General features: G+C 35.8%; 3 protein-coding genes across 7 annotated transcripts; all 3 read right to left on the bottom strand.

Moving 5' to 3' along the window:
• Positions 1-189: 189 nt before the first annotated feature.
• Positions 190-4,444, bottom strand: LOC147540342 (UDP-URONIC ACID TRANSPORTER 1-like). Its single transcript, XM_086642127.1, has 4 exons — positions 3,248-4,444; positions 1,920-2,023; positions 1,136-1,364; positions 190-648 (listed from the first exon to the last, which is right to left on the bottom strand). Exons 1-4 carry the CDS (start codon positions 3,689-3,691, stop codon positions 502-504), a joined length of 924 nt encoding a protein of 307 aa, XP_086498253.1. The 5' UTR covers positions 3,692-4,444; the 3' UTR covers positions 190-501.
• A 1,051-nt stretch (positions 4,445-5,495) lies between these two features.
• LOC147540341 (DNA-(apurinic or apyrimidinic site) endonuclease, chloroplastic-like) lies at positions 5,496-12,620 on the bottom strand. 5 transcript variants are annotated; one of them, XR_015225430.1, is made up of 13 exons: positions 12,376-12,620; positions 12,091-12,257; positions 11,904-11,998; positions 11,362-11,441; positions 11,004-11,195; positions 9,941-10,269; positions 9,163-9,273; positions 8,541-8,678; positions 8,406-8,453; positions 7,462-7,542; positions 7,016-7,367; positions 6,581-6,723; positions 5,496-6,090 (listed from the first exon to the last, which is right to left on the bottom strand). XR_015225430.1 is itself a non-coding variant. In XM_086641254.1 (13 exons), the coding sequence occupies exons 1-12, from the start codon at positions 12,402-12,404 to the stop codon at positions 6,602-6,604; spliced, it is 1,545 nt and encodes a 514-aa protein (XP_086497380.1). In that variant the 5' UTR covers positions 12,405-12,620; the 3' UTR covers positions 5,496-6,090; positions 6,581-6,601. The 5 variants fall into 5 exon arrangements, 3 of the variants coding, with proteins under 3 accessions (XP_086497380.1, XP_086497378.1, XP_086497379.1); XR_015225429.1 differs by having other exon boundaries at positions 12,091-12,250; positions 12,376-12,414; XM_086641254.1 differs by having other exon boundaries at positions 7,016-7,175; positions 12,091-12,250.
• Positions 12,621-13,106: 486 nt separating this feature from the next.
• LOC147540340 (glycosyltransferase-like KOBITO 1) lies at positions 13,107-20,651 on the bottom strand. The gene is made up of 11 exons (XM_086641133.1): positions 20,083-20,651; positions 17,891-18,040; positions 17,722-17,774; positions 16,588-16,696; positions 16,338-16,472; positions 16,122-16,166; positions 15,319-15,506; positions 14,992-15,133; positions 14,715-14,761; positions 14,409-14,496; positions 13,107-13,772 (listed from the first exon to the last, which is right to left on the bottom strand). The coding sequence occupies exons 1-11, from the start codon at positions 20,419-20,421 to the stop codon at positions 13,497-13,499; spliced, it is 1,572 nt and encodes a 523-aa protein (XP_086497259.1). The 5' UTR covers positions 20,422-20,651; the 3' UTR covers positions 13,107-13,496.
• Positions 20,652-21,880: the final 1,229 nt, after the last annotated feature.

Genomic DNA, 21,880 nt, shown 5'->3' with positions numbered 1-21,880 from the left:
ATTTTTCACAGACAAAAGGAATTAATACATACCAAAATTTTACCCACCAACTATGACCACTACTAACATGATTCCCACTAACCTGACCATGAAACCCACTAAAGAAAATATATTTCTCACTAAAATTAACCCTCTAATTTACCTCATTAATAAAATTAATCTACTCATTAAAATTGAGTTAAAATAAAATTTAACAGCTAAATAGATCTCAAAGCTTTATAAGTTGAAACTATAGCAAGAAAATTCCAAGTAAACATGTAAACTAAATCATAATCTAATACAATAACCAATGTGTATCAGAGTAAATAAACATAACAAAACATGAAATATATATATTACTAAGTTAAAAGATGAAATTTAGAAGCAATTCAATTCCCACAAACTTTCACCACTGAGGTGAAATTTTCTCCTGTTGATGAACTCCCAACTACTACTATATCTCTGTTTAAACTCTTCGTAGCGAAACAAAACTTTGAGTGGATAGTGACTTCAGAGAGTATTTTACTTGTAACGCCGCTTTGTTTCTCCATAAAGTACCACACCTGTTACAGTCAAAGAATACCCGGCTATTCCAATAAAAGTAACAGGGTTTCGGAACAGAAGTATCGATATTACAACTGCCACAGCTCCTTTCGCGTTTCCTAGCACCTGAAAACGAGTGAAATACGAAGAAAAATGAGATACTAAATATCGTACCAAAGTAGTATTTGTTTTTTGACAAGAGTTGGATCTGAACTCTGACTCGAGGTTTGATTTGACTCGAGACAGACTTCAGAATGTTTGTTACTGTCTGATGGCTGATTTTGGTTGATTGAGGTCCATAAGAATCAGGTGATTTAGATTCAGACGATGAATTACAAACACCACCTAAATAGTGATGAAGCTTCAAATTATGACGCATTCATTCCTTTCAAACTTCTAAGATCACTTTGAGCAAGAAATCAAAGAAAAGTTTGCCATCGAAGAAATTATTAAGCCAAAATATACTTATGTGATATATCATAACCTAACCCGAAAACCTATACCGTCCACTAAAGACCAAAGAAATTTGTACAAAGTTGGATGGAGATCATATTGAACCAAAAGCATAGGGTAATTCGAAATATACATAAAGAGGTAAGAAAAAAAATCAGACCTGGAGAGTTAGTGCACTAGTGTGCTTGGTGACCAAGAAATTGGACAAATTCGCCCCGTAGGCCATGACAGAGTTCACAATAAGAAGTATCCACATGAACTTGTGCTTTCTTCCAAGCAAAAGAATGGTATCGGGTAGTTGTGGCTCCATTACTATGGTTGCCGGCAATAAAACAAGAACAGCAATTGGAGACATGTAAAGCATCAAATTCATGGAGTTCAATTTTTCCCTGTAACAACAATAGTAAGTTATTTACGATAAGAATTGAAAACCTAATATAAAATGAATAATTCATTTTAAATTTTTTGTAGTTCCAATACTTAGATAATTGGGTCGGATATTTGAATTTTCTTCTATGGGTATAATGTGAGATTTTGTATGTTCATCTTGTGTGTACTTCAATACGATCTTGATGACCATAAATACCACTTTATGTTGTTTTTTGTGTATAGTTTGACGATGGTTAACCGGAAAGTAGAACAACAAAGTACGTAAAATCAATTGACCCAAAGCCATGACAAGAGAATAGACATGGATAGATAGTATTCCCACTATCGGCTTTTCGCAACAAAAGGACTTGAAATGTTATGTGTATATACATATATATTATGTATGCGTAGGTCTTTCTACAAGCATCTGTGTTATTCAGTAGGATGTCATAGTATATTTAAATAACCGAAATGAATTGCCAACATTGCGTGTTGCTTAGAGGAAATTTACTTCGAAAAAAATGGAAGCTGACTAGAATGGCGGAGGAAGTATGGAGAAAGAGAGAAGCAATTACCCTTCAGAAGATAGTAAGACACCTTGAAGAACAGACTTGAAGGCCCTTGCAGCTGTTGCACTGATGCACATAATAAATCCATACAAGTGAAAACCCGGCTCGCCCTGTAACCCAGAAGTAGAAAATCATATTTTACAAGTTTATTGACAAAGTCGAGAAAGAAAGAAAAATAGAATGTACATATGAACTAAGGGCTAAGCATCTTAGTGATCAACTAACATATGGAAATGGAAAACAGCTAATGACTTAGACTGGAAGCAATTGGGACAAAACTTCCCCAGTACTTGGTAGTTGGAGAAACAAATATCAAATAACTGATTACTCGGCCAATAAAACCAAACAATCTGACTCAAACTTAGATCGTAAACCATGTGGTATGACAACTTATGAACTAAACGGTCAAGAACAGAATTGGTAAAGCAGAATGCACTCGAGTTTCACCATTCATGTGATAAAGAAGAAGATGGTTCTTGAAGCTCCTTCAGACCACATTGATGGAAACAGTTGGGACAAGCAGTCATATTTCTCGAGGAAACGAAGATTCAAAGTTCTTGTCGTTTTAAGTGTCCAATTATTTCTAGTTTCCCTAAACAAAACATCTTCTGTTCTACTACGGTATGTTACCACTGTCTACTCGTAGATACAAATCTCTTCATCACCTCTAGTTTCGGTTTAGGAATGACATACCATCCATCACAAAAGTTCATAACTTACTGACCTCCCACGATCACAACTAAATAACATGATAATACTCAATTCATCCTATCTGTATGTAGCAACCGACGCGCAACAACCAACAAACTTCCTATAGCTAAAACCCGAGATTTCCTCAAAATGACAATAACCCTCCATGAACAATATTGATCTTGCTAAAGAACCTCGGTTCGAGAGCTCATGAACTTTATTAACGACCTATAAGGTCAGAGGTTCGAGGGCATTTTGGGTTAAGGCTCTCTTAAAAAAGTCTTCTGACTTTATGAAAAAATTCTCATTCGACAAATTACACCCAATTTTCTCCTTTCGACTCGCCAACCAACAATCATCAACAAATCACTAATACCCAATCTGCAAATTTTTCGGGTATAAATTGCTAAACTACATAACAAGAGAAAAATCAAAATATGACCACCCAGATCCTTAATCTAGTACCTTAAAACAACAGATACAACAAACAAGCAAGAAGAACATCGGCGAATCATCGAAAACAAGTCATTAACTATATCATAAGATGCACCACAAAAAAACCCAAATGCATTCAGATCCAAACAATAGATTCACAAATCGATAAAAAAAAAAAAATTAAGGAGATCTAAAGTTAGTGATCTTACCCCACTTGCAATAACAACACCAGCAACAACAGGAATCAAAGCAGCATAAGTAACCCAAGCTTCTCTTTTTAAGGTCATAAAATAAGCAAAAATAGCTGTAAAAAATGGAGTAGTTGCTCCAACAGCTTGATTAAAAGAAACAGGAAGATATCTAAGAGAAATATTACCACCCACAACAGATAAACAAAAAACAACACTTAAAGTTGAGATTTTGAAGAATTGTCTTCTTGATGTGATTCTTTGAAGTGGGACTACTTTTAATACAACAATTGAAATGTAGCTAAGAAATGCACAAGCAGACATATGACACATTGTTAAAAATATTGGAAATCTGAAACCATAATTTGATAATAAGAATTTGTTTAGAAGAAGAACACCAATGTTTGATGAATACCATGAGATTATGAGAGATGAAATGAATAGGGTTTGTTTGTTATAAGCCATTTTTGATTCTTTAGGTTGATTTTGAAATATGGGTATTGAAGATTTGGGTATTTACAGAAGAAATTCACATTGAAATTTCTTCTTTGGAAAGATCTGATTCACACCTTCTGTGATTCAACAATTTTTTGTGGGTTTCTATTTTTTTCCTCTCTCTCTTCTGTTTTTTTTACTGTATTAGGCCTTGTTTTAGGGGAAGGTTTAGAGAGAGAGAGAGAGAAAGGTGAAAAATTGTGTGAGTTTTGTTGGTATAGAAAGAGACAATCCTGACTGTCTATTTAATTTTGTTTAGACCAGGTATGATTCTATGGTTGGAGATTGAGAGTTGATGTTAGTTACTCTTTGGTGAACAAATTGGACAAAGTAGAAATTTTGGCTCCTATATTTATCTGGGATTCCTATTTGGCCCCCAAAAGTGTTAAAGACAATTTCTTAACCTTCAATATTTTCTCCCTTTCGTCATTTCTCTCTTTCGTCTCGTCGGAAAATTCATGGACAGCTGGTCAGCCGACCATTTGACCCCACCCTCCAACTTAAAAAATAAATTTCTTTTACTTTTTTTGCCTCTCTTTCTCCCCTGTCGTATGAAAACCCTAAGCTAGAGTTTCGAGAGAAACCTTGATCAAGAGTTTTGCAGAGAGAGACAGAGAGAACTACAGTATTAGACTATTAATGATGTTGGTGGAGGTGGTAGCGGTAGTAGGGAGAACATCGATTGTTGGAGATTGTCGTCGACAAATAGTTAGTTGCTCGTCTATTGGCGACTTTTCTAAGGAGACGAAAGAGATAAAAATAAATAGAAGCAAACATTCTATGACAGTGAAATCTAAACTCTTGGGCCCAAATTGAAATAATGATAAATATAAGGGCTAAAATACTAGTTGGGCACAAACTGGAATCCTTCCAATGGTTTATTAGGAGAATCAACACCTTGGCTATTTCATTACTTGGTAATTATTGCATCAGTTACTCAAATGGGAATACACCTTTATTGCGGATCTATATTTTTTGTTGAAAGCTTTATTGTGGATCTAAGGGGAGAAATCTGAGTTAGAAATTATGGTATAGTATTTGTCCTATAACCTAATTTTGTCCAACTCTCTATTTCGACAAAAGCAAAATAAGTAGCTAACCTTATATGTATAAAGTTTGGAAATCCAAAAGCTTAATTCCATATTGATATAGAATCCCCAAGTCCGGAAATCTTTTTTTCTATCTTGAAAACTATATGAATATTAACGTTAATATAGACGAAATAACATTTACACGCCACTAGCATTCTATAAGTGTAACTGAAAACAAATTTGAGGAAAAAGTGGTAAACTATTCTCAGTACTAAAATATTTTCATATTTCGTTCAATTAACTGAACTTGAAGTTCAACAAAAAAAAAAAAAAAATTAACTGAACTTGATCTCCAACATAAAAGTAATTTATAATGCTTTCTTGTGTTTGTATTTCACATGGTGCTTCAAATGCCCGCCCGTCTATAAACCAGTAGATATCATTACTTTACATAGTCCGTTTACAGGATCGATGACTAACCCATTAAGTGACTTGGCACTACACATTCTAATGGGTGCTATCAGAGGTTTAGAGGTCTCGGAAGCGACTATAGACAAATAAGAGTGCCTGTGGCAATGGATATCCGAGGTTTAGAGTTCTAGGTCTGGGAAGCGACTATAGACAGATAAGAGTGCCTACAGACAGATAAGAGTGCCTATGGCGATGGATATCATTAGGTTTAGCATATAACATACCAAAGGAGAAAGGCAAAAATAAAAACACTGAAAAACAAGGAAAAAAAGTCACACTAACCACAATCTATATTGTTAAAAAAAACACCATCTATATTAGGAACAAATGAGCCATTTAAGCATTAGAGATTCATATTGGGCCATGACGGTGGATGCATGACCCAACATAGATCGACGTAGTAGCATATTCATGATCATATAGTAGACAGTAGCCATCCGGTCCATTTGTCATGGCATAGTTGATCATATAATACACAAACCCAGCTGAGTTACTGTCTCTTGCGCTCAGACATACCTTTCTGTTTCGATAAATATCCAAACCCTAAGCATCTTCTCATATGAACCGTCTAGACTTGAGAGTCGAGACAATAAGCTTCATTTGGTAATGACGTTTTTCGCTCATTACCATTACCCACCAAAAAACGACTAATCTGATTCGCAAAAATCACAAAATAAGCTACCGGCTACAGAAACTTGGGCAAAATTCTAGGAATGTAGTAGCTGAGACTTCGAGATAGACGTTTAAGCAGAGATATTAACACTGCATCTAGTGATTTGCTTCATTGTTTATACCCATCTACGAAAGACTAGCAAAATGGTAAATGGGGCATTTATTTTCTCAGCAAACTCACCATTTGACATTTTCCTGCAAAAAATTTCGAACTTTTAGGTAGAGATTTAAACAGATAATAAAGAAAGTGGGAGTTCAAGCTCCAAGCTCGTGATTGGTTCGCGATCTATACATAATCGATGACTACCGAAACAACAGGATAAAATATATCAATCCACCACAGCCAAAAATAAAGTTTCCGGTGATATTGTTCTCGATAAAAGTTTTCAGGATCTGAAAACAGTAGGTCTAAGACTTTAACATGGTATCAGAGCAAGGCCCATACAAGTCAAGTTTAAAAGCCATTTGTGCTTCACGTGATCACGTCACCCGCAAAAGAAAGAAATGTCTTGGGCTCAAAAAATGCCACAGGTGAGGGACCTAACATTATATTCTTGGTTATTCTTAGTTACTAGATCACCCTTTTCCAGAGTGGAACTATTCTTATAAAACAGTTGTGACATTTGTGCTTATGAGAAAAGATGGGATTGTCAACATAATTTTGTAATATGTGTAATAGTAATACCTTAACAATCTAAAGCTGAACCTAGATCTTAAGAACGAGACCGATTGGGCAATGGTCGCTACCAAGAACATCCGGGAGAATGTAGGAGTCATGAACCTTATCAGCTAAGGATTCCGAAACTAAAAAATAGTCCAGACGCCATCCTGCAAACAAATAAAATAGAAAAAAACATAAGAAATAGTGGAACAATGGAAATCTCATATACCAAATCATAAAGAGTAGTGCTACAATCTATAAAGGGGATTCAGCCTTTGTTATCCAAATAATTAATCTTTATTGAGCATCCAGAATTTGTCTGACATATAATAACTGATGCCCTTACTAATATTAGAAAAGAGTTCATTTCTTTCAACTCAAATTCATAACTACTTGCAAGTTCTGTGAACTTTGGACCAGCCCTAAGTTGAGTGCATTTGATTGTAGATTTCGACATACCTTTATTCACGGCACGCCCACCATGCCTATAGCCCCAGTAGGTATAACCAACAACATCTGGATGTTGCGTTCTGAAGGTATCAACAAAACCCTTAGATAAGAAGTTTGTCTCGAATGATTGTCTCTCTTCATCTGTAAATCCGGCACTCCTCCGATTTCCCTAATAATTGATTGTAGGATTAGAAATACCGTCTTAAGAAATAGAAAGTCAATAACATCTCCTCCGAAGTAGAATTAACATTTTATAATTTCTATAACCACCCTTTTATTCTGTATGTAATTTTTTCTTTCAAATTTCATTGGCTGAATCCTTTTTTCACTTCAAATTCATACGGCATAGACATATCATACCCTTTTACAAAAAGAAAAGCTTATCATTTCGTCTGAGATTCTGTCGTTAATGTGAAGCTAAACCATACAGAACATGCGAGTCTTGGATTACTTACAGCGGGGTTAAAAATGTCAATCTCATGATGTGCACAGTTTAGATCCCCAGTCAGAATAACAGGCTTCGACTTTTCCAGCTCCTGACAAAATATGAAATGACATCATTAGGTAACTATCGTGTCGGGGGATATTTAATACGAACACTTGAAGCACCTAAAAAAACAGCTATCATGGTGTTTACTTTATATAAATGTGTCTTATAAACAACTAAAACGCGGTCCTTTAAGGACATAGGTATTAACTTTTAAACGTCACAGATATCATGGATGGGGACCACTTTTCGTAGAAGACGGTCACTATTAATGGGTTTGCCTATTACCGATAAAAATTAGGTAAATGATGAAACGGGACCATAATACATAATATACCAGATTTGAAGAAATGATGAACATTATTAGTTGGGACTTGGGAGTTACCAACAATGTTGTTGTTTAAATTAATTTCATGGAATCAAGAGACCAGACGTAAAAGAGACAAACAGTTCGGTTTTTTTTACATATTCAACAGAATACACTTCGTTGCTCCAAAGGAAATGCACTTCCATGGAAATACTGTAACCAAACACTTTTTCATGGAGCATCTAGCTTTGAATTAAAAGCAGCATTTCTATATTGGAGATCAACTGCCACAGAGAATCGCAACCACAATGCGAGGTAACTGCCTCAGTCTGATTCGTGAATTTTATCAAACATGGGTAACAGGTTTAAACATAGTAGCTAAGTGGAAGCGGGATTATGGGATCTGGTTCTATAATTAAGTCAAGTCTTACGGAGAAAGGGTCACCGATTTTTACAGAGTATATAACCTCAAGTGAGTATACCGACTTTTTACAAGTTTTAGCTTGTAAATCCAAGTGGATGTCTTGGCATCTTGCGCAAATGACAAATTCTGCTTAGGTTCTTTCTAATATTCCTCATAAGAAATTATATAAATTCACACATACCTTCATGTAATTGCTTAGAGACGGGTCCCATTGTGTAGTCCTGTATGTCTTCCCCAAAATAAAAGACAAGAAAGTAGATAAATACATGTGTGACAAGAAAGTAGATAAACTGATGCAGGGAGGATAAAATAGTACCAGTCTTTTCAATCCATCACCAGAATTAGGAACATATCCACTTAATAAATAAAATGTATCAAATTCCACTGTCACGAGCCGTCCTTCGCTATCGTGATCCTCTATGCCTAGTCCATATCGTACGGAGAGCGGCTTTATCTGTCAGAGAGGTATGTAGATGTTTACAGGATAATTATCAAAATTTAAGAAACAAAAGTGCAATCCATACTGTTTTATTTCAAAATTCATTGGGTGTCAGACTTGGTATCCGGACCATGTCATCCCAGACAACCCGGAACCAAAGAAGCAAGTTTAAGTGAAACATATACCAAAATAAATCACTAGGTCATGCTACAAACCAGTAAGGTTCCTCGCTAAAATTTTCAGGCTGATCACAAACTTCATCGATTCAAATTGTAGGCCATGATTTGATTATGTTTCATGCATGTTTATTTTCTGCAACAGTTCTGTCTTCTCTACCAGAAGCTAGAGAAAGGGTCCTATTCTATTTGGTTTGAACCACATGAGATCATAGTAGTATACGATTAGAGTATGAAAAGGAACACAAAGATGAACGATGTACAAAGTTATAACCATAAAATGAAATTATAGATACTTGATATACTATTTGCTTTTGACATACCCGTGAGACAATAGCAGTGCCAGAATAACCAAGCTTTGAAACACTACAAGTCCAGAAGCTATTCTCATATCCTTCTATTAGGCACCTTTTGATATCCTCAACATCCTTCTCCTGTTGCCAAAAATTATTATAACCATTGAGCAGCGCTTAAGGTAGACATATAAAACGGAAAAGAAAGTTATTTGCAACGGATAATTTTTAACAATTATAACGAGCAGACCTAATAACAGTAAGTACCGACTAGACATGTTAAACAATATTGAATATTTAGACTTCTGGATGTTTATAAGTGGTTCCGACATGTTGCTAGAAGTGTGTCAAATGACAAATGCACCTTCAACCTCCACAGGGAGGCCGGTAGTCGCAGTTTCCTCTTCGTAAATGTTTGTTTTTTCCTCTCGAGATTGGTTCACCTTATCAGGCATTTCAGTTTAGTAAAGTTTCAAGGGATGTGGGTTCTTATTCTTTGACTGCTACAAGTTCTAACTCACAAATGATCTTGGATATGACCCAATAATTAATTCCTTGCAAGAAATAGAGAAGAAAGAGGGAGTAGAAACAATAACTTGAACGAATATGAAAAAGAAAAGCAATAAAGGTATATATCACAGCATTTCTTGTCATTTCCTTTTTATATAAGAAAGTTTGGCCATCAATTTGGAGGATAGTTTGTATAGATAACAAAACAACAGGAAATTCATCATGCAAGAGATGTAATACATTTCAATTCTTTCAGTAGAAAAAGGAAAGCACACTAAAGAGTTCAATGGATACTTACCTGCAGTTTGGTTTCTTGCAAACACAATACATCAAAGTTCTCTCTCTTCGCGAGTTCCAATGCGGAGAAGCCTTCCAACTTCAGTAAAGCTCTTAAACCATTAACATTCCAGGACATTAACTTCACAGATTTTGTACCATCAGTAAGAGGTGGAGGCCTCATAGTTCTAGGATTATATGGAATCCACTCTGCTTGTGGTTTCTTGTGTGCGAGTACTGTCCAAGGCTCACTCTGATTGCTGGACAATCTAACATTATTGGTCGGTCCAACCTCTATCTCAGTTACAGATTTTCCTTTTCTCTGAGCTCGTGAGGATTTCATATCTACCACTATTAACCATGGCATAGCAAAGTTACAAAGTTCGAATTAGTTAGGAATAAAACGCGTAAGATAACCAAATTGGAAAGTGACGAAGCATCAAATTTCTCCACCACCATGTAACAACATATATTATTCGAGTAGCATCAATTTTAAGAATACTTGTTCCATATGACAGCTCTATAAATAACTTTGGCATTGTACCATCAAAGGGAAGGTTGCCCTGCCCGTTCTCTATCCAACCCTGATTATCAGTTAAGAAGGTTTTGAATTTAGACATTAACTTAGACACATGAATTTCTGTATCCGTTTCAGTTGAATTACGTTACGGCGTTACCGGAAAAAGAATTTCATCACCATGGCCAATTTTTATAGTGCCTGTGAACTATGGAAATACTTTATTAAATTAACAATTCTACAAATAAAATCTTTAAACAAAAAGGGGAAAATAGGCTGGATTCATCATGAAATTAAACAAATTTGCATATCCTAATAACAACAAAGTACCAACTTCAAAATCTGTATTGAGTGCATCAACATGCAATTATCATATGTTCAAGGTCAGATTTATGACAAAGCAACCGTGGGTTTCTACCATTTCTTGCTCTCCTGAACTGAAAGATTAGATACCAAAATGAGAGCATAAATTTTACGTGTTCAAACTGGAACCTTACGGATGGAAAGAAATTCAACCGTTACCAAGATAGAAATAAATTGAAGTATAGTTAATAAAGACAAAGAATACCTTCTTTCTCTGTTGTGACTGACGACTTTCGTTCCATCATGACAGTCTCCGACTCGACTTCAACAGTGGCAGTGTCAACTTCCACCGAGGTTAGTTTTCTCCCTCTCTTTCTCTGCTGAACTAATGTAATATCGTCCACAACATTTGGATTTTGAGACTTATCTTCATGAAACGAATTCTTCATATTCTTTCCTGATTAATAAATTTCAGAATTGCTTAATCTCATGTCTGAAGATACATCTTCACATCAAAATTGGATTATAAATTATAAAATAAATTAAGTTTTCTATAACAAAATGCGAGTGAATCATTTGAAAATAAAAATGAATACCATAACAAGCCAATATTATATGCATACCATCTTTCTCGTTATCGAGGAAACACTTCAAAGCTAACAGAAGATCATTCTTAGATCCTTTAGCAGGGATTCCACATTTCCTGAAAAAGTTTCAAGATAATAAGCAAACATACGTTACTACCCAGTACCCACTGTTATGTGGTACGAGGATTGCTCCGGTTCGGGTACCTAAAACGCCTCAAACTTTAGGATTTATCGATATTGTCCCCGCTTTAGACAACCTAGTCCAAACCCAACGGGCACAAGATTTGTTTTTAGCGAAGGCACCACGACCCAAAGGGTCGCCGCAAACGTTAGGAGTTATCGGCTCAAACTTTACACGACCCAAGTCCAAACCCAACGGCCACAGGACCAATAAAGCTTTCACACTTACTAAGTTTGAGTATGCACCTATATACTTGAGTTTTACTACCCAACTAAATTGGGTTTGAGAGAGCTTCAAACTTTTAATTAAATGTTCAAAATTGAAGCAACGAATAATGAAACCCTAGAATTATTGCAAAATAAAGCTAATAATTAAACATTGAGATTTTGTGTTTTACCTAGACATGGTTCTAAGTTGATGAAAATTCATTCCTTCAAGTTCAACCGATCTGATATCTTTCATACTTTGAATTTTCAAAGTATCATCTTCTTTCTACAAATTAAAGATGAAAACAAACACATTATCGTTCTCGAAGTACTTCATCACTAATCCTAGAGAGAGAGAGAGGGAGAGAGAGAGAATACCTCAGTGTTACCAGTTGATCGCTTCAGCTTTTTGTTTTTGTTGCTGGGAGAAGAAGAAGAAGATGGAGAGACGGATGATGAAATGAGACGTTGAGTTTCCACCATTGCTTTCGTTCTTAATCTCAAGTTCCTTGGAGTAACAATTTGTACTGAAAACCTACTAATTTCTGAAGAAAATCAGATTTTAGAGAAAGGAAAAGAGAAAACTAATAATAAATTAGGTCAAATCAAGAAAATAAATGGATCAAATGAAACCCTAGTTTGTGTATCGAGAGGTATGCGTACGTTAAGCAGAAGAGAGCGCAGGTTAACATCTCAGAGATGAACCCCGCCAAAACCAGACCTGGGAGCTTTTATACCTCGGGTATTCTACGACTGTACGAGGGATAAATTCTATTTGGGTCCAACTATTTGACCAACTAGCCTGTTTCGTCCTTTTATTTAACCAATTTATCATTTTCGTCTCCAAATTAATGTCTCCTTTTTGTCTTCCATTAGGTTAATGTTAACTTCAGATTTTCTTTTCCCCCTCTCCGATCACTTTGTTCGTGCTTATAAGGGGATGATTTTTCAGTCTAAATCTAACTCGTTCTAAATCTGAGATATCTTAATTGAACTCATTGTGATATCCCGAGAAATCAGTAAAACTTGATTCGTTCATCTATTGGATCTTGGTAAACTTAAGTTTGGAAAAAGATTTACTTGGTGGGCTCGGGCGGGTTGTGGGCATCAGGAAATCAAGATATGTCCGCCCTGAGTCCGCTCACCAATCTTAATGGTCACAAGAGTAAACTACCTGATTCGCTCCAGCCCGAAAGAAAGCTGCATGTGGGCTCTCGAGTCCGACCGATTCCCACCCCTCACTGAACAAAGTCAACTTGAGTCAATCGTTCAGACAAATCATACATCGAATTAACAAAAACAGACATCGTTCATTTTAGCGAAGATAACCTATGACAAAAATCTACGCAAAGTTTTTGTCCGTCCAAAGAAGTAAACATATATGGAGAATATAATTTCTGAAATTAGTCTTGGAATCATCTTCATGCAGATCGAAGAACTGAGCTTCAAGAAATTCATACAATAAAAAAGCTCCACAAGAATTGAATCTACCATTCCCAAATTAAACGGATCGAGAAATACAAAGCTAATTTCTTCTATACATAAGCAAACTGGTCATGATTCAAATCTCTCAGATTGTAAGAAGAAGAGGAATATCATGAACTGATGAACATGCACTCTCTCTTCTGAAGAGTAACTACTAAAACCTCTAATGTACATATCGCTTGGATTATGATCGGGATCGGGAAATACAACTACGGCAAACATACATAAACCCCACTTACACACATCTAGGGTTGTATTAGAACGAGAACGGCCCATGTGCCTTGAGCGTCCAATGCCATTCACTCGTCTGAGCGAATATCTTCCACAGTCGGAGGAGATAATGGTGGAATGGCAGCTTCGTGGTAACCATTATATTCTATCTCTAAAACCTTCCTCACTGTTGCCTTAGATTCCTTATCTTTGCCGATCTTTCTTGTTGCTAGTGTTTCAGATGGTTTGGCTTTAGAAGAATTATTGCTCTCAATAGAAGATAAGAACTTATCCTTTGAAAGCTTTTGTGCAGATGCTATAACAGATCCAAAAACGCCAGATTCACGTAGACCTTTGACAATTTCCTGCAAACAGAGACGAAGGGAAATAGATAAGTAATCCGAAGAATCTCTGAAAGATGAATTGATGTGATGCCCATCCAAATACCAGTTTATTGTTCTTGATTTAGGCACAACCCGGGGCGCAGTAGCCTAGTCCTACATGGTACAAGGTCTTTTCGTGCCATGGGCTTCCCTAAGACCCCAGGCTTCTCCACCTGATCAATCTAGACGTCAAACCACCTAAAAGGCCTATCCGCTATGCAAGACAAGGTCTTTTAACCTAGGTCTGAAAGGTGTTTCTAAGCAATGTAGGATTAAGTGCCTTGTATATGAAACTTTGGTTTCACATCATCCGCCAAGACTTGAGAGAGAGCCTCCTATGCTCCGATAGCATTTGACTTAGAACTCGTCTCAATACCAGTCATACTGTGCTTCATTTAGGCAATCTTTCTATGGATCATAGCCAAAGATATGGTCAATCTCTGGAAATATAATTACTTTTATGCCACTTCACAGCCAAATATACACAGCATGGTAATTAATCTGAAGTTGTGATTGTTGAAACACAACCTTCGATCTCAACCAAATAATCGATAAAGACAGGACACAAACAAACTGTTGTTACTATTTCTCTTGAAAACTTGAAGTAATGAAACTTACCATGGGTGTATAGATGCGAGTCAAGATGCCCTTTCTTAGAAGTTTTATGTTTACTGATTTATCAGCCCACACGATGTGTTCGCGGTACCTTTGGAGAAGGAAAAATACCATGATTAAGTGAACTAACAAAAGAAAAACTGGATAATCGTACTAAACCAGCAAACAAGATTTTGATAAATCGAGTTAAGTAAATACGCAGAATTAGCTTTGTGGTTCATTTTGTAGGTTTGTGTTGGCACTTTGACTTTTTTTTATTGTACTATAGCTTTCAAATAGAAAAAGTTAAAACAGATAGTCGGATTTTACCATCGGAGCATTTCTTCCCTTGTAGCAGTGGAAGCGATTATGAAGGCCTGCAGTTTCAAAAATTCAATTAGTTAGCTAACGTTTTCATTTTTTAAAAGAAACTTTATTTTGTGCAGTTCAGACACTTCTTGATGTGTTCACTAGTATGAAGTATGAAGCAGCTTTGGCTGCTTATGACTCTAACTTAGGCCATTTTTAGGGCCTTGTTATTACTCCTTCGCCTTCACATTCTACTTTAAATTGTGGTTGTATAAAGGGAAGTATCAATGTCACTTACCGATCTGTCGAATTCCAACATAAAACATCTTTTCACATCCTCTTTTGTAGGCTTGCAGCTACAGCGATCACGTCTAGAAGTCAAGTCTGAAAATTTCGAGTACGTGTAATGCAGAACAGCAGCCTCCTCCAATTTGATCTCACTACCAAAGATGAATGAAAATGTTACATATATTAAACGTGACTAACCAAACATGATACTACTTCCGTAAACAAACTTTTAAGATAAAGCCATGTTAAAGCACCTATATATAGAAGTTATGGACTAGGCAACTAGATGAACGGAAGGCATTTCAAAATATATAATAATAAGATGGGAGCGTCCTACTTTGGGGTTTTCATGTAGTTATGCCATCTATGTGCACCGTTAGGACGAAGATGTTCTTGAACCCGAGCTGCTGATTTCCCGTTTCCATAAGTTAGAAAGTAATTTGGGTTGCCACGGGTTGATTCTTTATACATGCCAAAATATGTATCTTTCGGAAGATGGTCATAATTCTTCTTAAACATTGAAACCTGTTGGCAAAATGTAGCTTGGGTAAACCAGCAGTACAAAAAAGAAAACGTGCATAAAAACGTCGAAACCTGTCGGTAAATGTAACAGAGTAAATACACACGAAATCTGATGCTACTTCACGTTTTTATAGCTGTAACAATGTTATTGTAACTTATCATAGTGTGATAGTGGACAAGCCAAACAGTGTGGTACTTAATCACTCAACGAACAAACGGAAAACTCCGACCATTGAGTATTACATCTGTTTTAGGACTTACACAAATATAAATATAATTTATTGACTTTTTGTATAGCACATCAGCACTTCAATAAAATCAGTATAGTTGCTAGCTAAGCTACTTGTATTGTATTGCGAGCCACAAGGAGAGCTAACTCATGCAACGTAACAAAACAAAAAACCCGCATGTGATAAACTCTATTTTGACTCTTTGGCAGCGCTAAAAGAAGCTCGAATGGTTTAAGAACATATAAAATTCCAAGAAAATAAATAGTAAAACAACATCACGGATGCATACATGGCATGTGATTCAAGAGATGCAGCTACTTGTTCATGTCTTTGCAATATAAAAGATATCAAATATCTGTCAAATTTCAAAAGTGTGCAAAAAGTTTACCTCGCCAAATGGATCCTTGATATCATCTCGTTCAACACTACTCTCCTGAAATACGATCATAATTAAACGGCTATAACTGGTTATTCAATAAAAAAATGATACTACCAAGACATCAAGGAGTAAAGGGCCATCAGCAATATATTATGAAATTGACAACATTATCGTATCTTTAGAATAAAACGCAATTTTGAACTAAAAGCAGATTGGTCCACTCACATAATTTGGGAAGATAACCATGTCTACATTGCTAGGCACGTCCAAGAGCAACTGCCTCAAAGAGTACTCTCGGGCACCTGCTGGATGTAATAACTCATCAGTGTCGAGATGAATTATCCAATCCGCAGCAGCATCCTGTGATGGGACGTTTAACATAGAGAATACAGTTCCTTAGTTAAAATGATTTACATTTGCCTACTCGTAAAAACGTAAAATATTACAAAGCCTTGTAAGTGGAAGCATATCTTACCCTTGCCATGACAATAGCCATCTCCATGTTGAGGGACTGCTTTACAAATAATTCATAGTTGCAAGGTTTGTAGAAAAAGCTAGACAGCCAAGTCTCATTCCAGATTCGACTAAGGATCACAAGAGGAATACACAAATTTGTAAAAAAGATTACGAAGAGGTAAAGGCAAAAAATGAAACTAAATCGACTCCGTCACTATATAGCTAGCCAAGTAATCAAACAACTAAACGCAATATGTTCATATGTTAGAACAAACATAAAAAACTAAACAGTACACTACAAAAGGTAAAAAATTTGATAGAAATACTAGGAAGATCATCTAGTTTCTTGAACATCGTAAAATCTAACATGTGAGTATTGGGTACGCTAGGAGTATACTTCTCCGTATGCTATTTTCGGTTGCGGTTGGTTTTGGACTATTTCCCTAGACAATACATAGTAATATAGTATATACTCTTTATGATGCATTTACAATAGATACACCTACTGTCAGACATCTGGTCTCAATAAAACTTAGAACCTAACAAGTTACTACAAAAATCTAAAAACCCCCCATGCTAATTTGGAGTAATGGATCGCGAATCCACCGGAAAAGGGAATGGGTACACCGTACGCAAGGGGAGGAGAGTATGGCAACGTTAATACCGCCTTTTGTGCTTTAACAGACTTCAGGATCCATATTTACAAATCTTTCAGAGAACATAAAGTTATATAGTTTTTTGAACAACATTAGGTCATGTTTCGAGGAAAGAGATAGCTTACATATTTCTGAAAGAAAAGGTTACATATTGAGAAGCCAGACAGCACAATAGTGTCCCACTCTACCCATGGCCATGGGCATGTGTACCCTAACTATAGACCTTGTATTTTGTATTGGACACTTAGAATGTCGTTTAGGGACTCTACTATTAGTAAGAGGCTGGAGACCTTTCTCTCTATTGTATGGTCTTTTCCTTTTTACTTGTATGTCCAGATCTTTTAGTTTTGATTTTTTTTCTCTATTCAAAGAAATATATATACCCTATCATCTAATGCAATTTAGAGAAAGGTAGTCCAGCTACTTGAAAAAATTCCCCAGACAGCATCAAAATAACAATAAAAAAAATTGAAGACTCCAAATAGTATGGAAGGCACCTTTTAGCTTGTTGCTCCTCTAGCTCTTTTGTTCGGTATACCAATTTTACTCCCTGGAGAAGAAGCATAAAAAACATAAGCAAGTAAGTTCAAGGGGACCAATACATTCCTGTCTACATTAATAAATTAACCAAGTAGAAGAATGCATGCATGAAAGATACAAACTGACAGGAATGGATTCCAGAACTGCGGTAACATTTGGCGATGCAGCCTTCCCTTCAACGAATAGAAAAAAGGTTGTGACACCAAGAACCTTATGGTAAAAAAGCCATGGTAGAATCTGATCTAGGTCAGCAGATGTACTCGTCGTAACACATATCTGCATTCATAATAAAATGTTCGTCATAACACATAGAATATTTATAAAAATCAACAAAATGTGCAACCCTCTGTGTAAGCCCACGTGATGTATCCTAGAAAGTAGAAACCAAATTTCATGAGATCCTACGGAAAATCCTCAGAGTAACCAATTAGAGGATTATAATCCCACACATTTGGTTAAGGCAAGATTAAGGAGAAAAAAAAATTAAGGAATTTCACATCCAAACCATTGAGCATTTCGAAAACAATGACATTATACTTAAGTTAACACTTTCTGAGCAAATAATGGCATAACATATCGCCAATTATCAACAAATAAAAACATATCATTACACCAAATCCACATATTACTATTGGAACATGAAGAATCTACCCTAAATGAACAAGTTAACTACAGGGGCCATTTTACTTTTCCAATTTTCATCCATAAAGAGATAGTTGAGTTTCACAACTCTTTGCATTTCAAAGTTCAAACATCAAAAATATTCCAATCCAACTAGCATTGTATTACAACATAAAATATGACACACCATCACAAACAAGTGCATGTTTCCAGTACAATGGCCATGTTTGGGGGGTCGGAAATGAAATCCCATCACCATGAATCGTATTCAAAGTGGTGTTTGGTACACGGGAATGAATCAGAAATGTGATTCCTCACAGGGAATCCCAAACCTAGGCAATGGTGGGCTTGCTCTGCGATACCCTTTTTCTTAGAATCGAAAATCATATAATGTACTAACAATATCAATTCTCTACAAATCTTATTCCTAACCAAACCAAACAACATTAGTAAAGTTTATACAAATACGGCATTCAAAAACTGCATTTATGAAGACAGACTCAATTTTTATAAACTTAAACACAAAATCAAATGTTTCCAAACCCCCAACCCAGATCCCCAAATTCATTCTTATACCAATACCATTAACCTAAACAAATAAAACCCAAAACTCAATATTGTCCATCATACACATACAATATTTATAAAAATCAACAAAATGTGCGACCTCTGTGTAAGCTCACTTGATGTATCCTAGAAAGTAGAAACCAATTACATGAGATCCTACGGAAAATCCTCGGAGTAACAAATTACAGGATTTTAATCCCACAGTCCACACATTCGGTTAAGGCAAGATAAGGAGAAAAGTTAAGGAAATTTTACTATAAGATTGATATATATATATATATATATATATCACATCCAAACCGTAGAGCATTTGGAAAACAATGACATTCTACTTAAGTTAGCACTTTCTGAGCAAATAACGACATAACATATCGCCAATTATCAACAAATAAAAACATACCATAACACCAAATCCACATATTACTATTGGAACATGAAGAATCTACCCTAAATGAACAAGTTAACTACAGGGACCAGTTAACTTTTCCAATTTTCAACCATAAAGATATAGCGAGTTTCACAACTCTTTGCATTTCATAGCTCAAACATCAAAAATATTCCAACTAGCATTGTATTAAAACATAAAATATGGCACACCATCACAAACAAGTGCATGTTTAGACACAAACACTATTCCACGGGCCAACAACAAGCTCCCATGTTTCTAGTACAATGCCCATGTTTGGGGGTCAGAAATGGAATCCCATCACCATGAATCGTATTCAAAATGGTGTTTGGTACACGGGAAATGAATGCATCGGAAGCGAGATTCCTCCATAGGGAATCCCAAACCTAGGCAATGGGTGGGTTTGCTTTGCGATACCCTTTTTCTTAGAATCGAAAATCATATAAGCTACTAACAATGTCGAATTATCGATCTCTACAAATCTTATTCCTAACCAAACCAAACAACATTAGTAAAGTTTATACAAATACTGCATTAAAAAACAGCATGTATGAAGACAAAGACTCAATTTTTATAAACCTAAACACAAAATCAAATGTTTCCAAACCCCCAACCCAGATCCCCAAATTCATTCTTATACCAAATACCATTAAACAAACAAAACCCAAAACTCAAAAGATGATATTAAATCAAACTTAACTTAAACATAATAGGTTTAACTAACCTTAGGTTTAAGATTAGAATCATAATTTAACTTCCAATCACGATCATAAGGAAAAGAAGGAGAAGAAGTCCGACCAAGAATATCCAAACAATCAGATGTAGAAGAAGAACTTGATGATTGAAGGGTATTTGAAGGAGGATTTGAAGTACCCATTCCACCAGGAAACTGATGTTTATCAGGAGACCAACGAGTAGTTGGATCATTTAAACCACCTCTCCATTGAAGAACAAAAGCAAAAGCAGCTAGGGTTAATGGTAGAACTGTTAATAGTAGAATTAAACGGGAAGCGAAAGAATGTTGATTTGATGAGAGAGAAGAAGAAGAAGGTCTAACTGCCATTGGAGAGAATGGAGTAGAGAGAGAAAAAACACAGTAGAGAGAGAGTGGAGTTCATTTACCATTTTTGAAGCAAGATGGTGATAGCGTATAACTATGATGGAAATTAGTTATCTACTTTCATGGTCATTGGCCGTTGGATTTTCAGATAATGATTACTAACCGTTGGATATATAAGGAGTGGATTATGATGTCAAGTAAAATTAGGTATCAGTGAGAGCTACTGCTCACTCACTATTGGAATTCAAATCATGGGTAATTTATTATTTGGTCCTTAATTTATAACCAGTAGTTATTTTTGCCTCTTTTGTTCTTTCCAAGTGCTACTTTAGTACTTTTTGTAATGGTTTGATCTATATCCGTTAAATGATGTTTTGAGGACTGAAAAAATCATTGGTTTACTTTAACTAAAGGAATGCCATGAAATTTCCCAATTTCTCATTTTCTATATCAGAGTATCAGACCAACATGGTTGTGGCTCATTTAATCTACCACCTCTACGTTTGCTGAAGAAGTATCTTCATCTTTACCTCCATCCCCAACTCCTTCAACATCACCATCACCACCACGGCCACGCCTGACCGCACACCATCGTCAGTCACCACACTGACCACGCACCCCCACCCACTTCCTCTTTGTCATGACGGTTTTACCTGGAAAAAAATTTCGTTTGTAATTTGTGAAGAAGTTATCACTGTCGCTGGTGACGAAGGGGTTGTGGAGAGAGGGAGAAAGATGAGACAGAGATGGTGTCGGGGTCGCAGATAGAACCAAAATAACAGTTTGTATTTGTAGGTCCTTAAAATTAAGTATACTTACTGACCTAAAAATATCAAATTAATATACAAATTATATTCATCTCTCTCTATTTAAACACCTTAATCTTATATACCTTAATAGACTCTCCATTCACGAAGGTCTCGCTTCCCTCCGAAATTTCATGAATTTACTATATACCTTAATCTTTCTTTCTCCAATGAGGTCAATCTAAAGAACCATTCGTTCATACAAAATTTCATGAATTTACTATTTGAATATACATTCTGTTTAATAACTTTGAAGTACTATATTTTATGGTTGATAAAATTTGGCGAAGGTTGTCAGCAAATATTTCAATTCACTACTCCCTAAGTTATTTTCATTTTCAAAAAAATATAAGTTAAATGGTTGTACATTTACCTATTAACACTCCTCATAATGAATATAGGGATCACCAACTATTACATTTATACATTAAGGGGGTAGTGGAGCGGGACTTTCACAGACTTTCATAGACAAAATGTCCCGTAGACATTTCAAGACATTTCAAGACATTTCGGATGAGTTATTATAGACAACATGTGTTCATAGACATTTTCAAGACATTGAGAGTTTGTAGACAAAATGTCTTTATAGACATTTTAAGACATTTGATCCATAGACAAAATGTCCTAGGGACATTTTAAGATCTTCAGTCCATTGA

This window comes from Eschscholzia californica, unplaced genomic scaffold (genome assembly GCF_041429995.1).
Source record: "Eschscholzia californica isolate CP2 unplaced genomic scaffold, dmEscCali1.0.p SCAF_5, whole genome shotgun sequence".
Classification (NCBI taxonomy): domain Eukaryota; kingdom Viridiplantae; phylum Streptophyta; class Magnoliopsida; order Ranunculales; family Papaveraceae; genus Eschscholzia; species Eschscholzia californica.
This window is presented reverse-complemented; position numbering and strand designations above follow the sequence as displayed.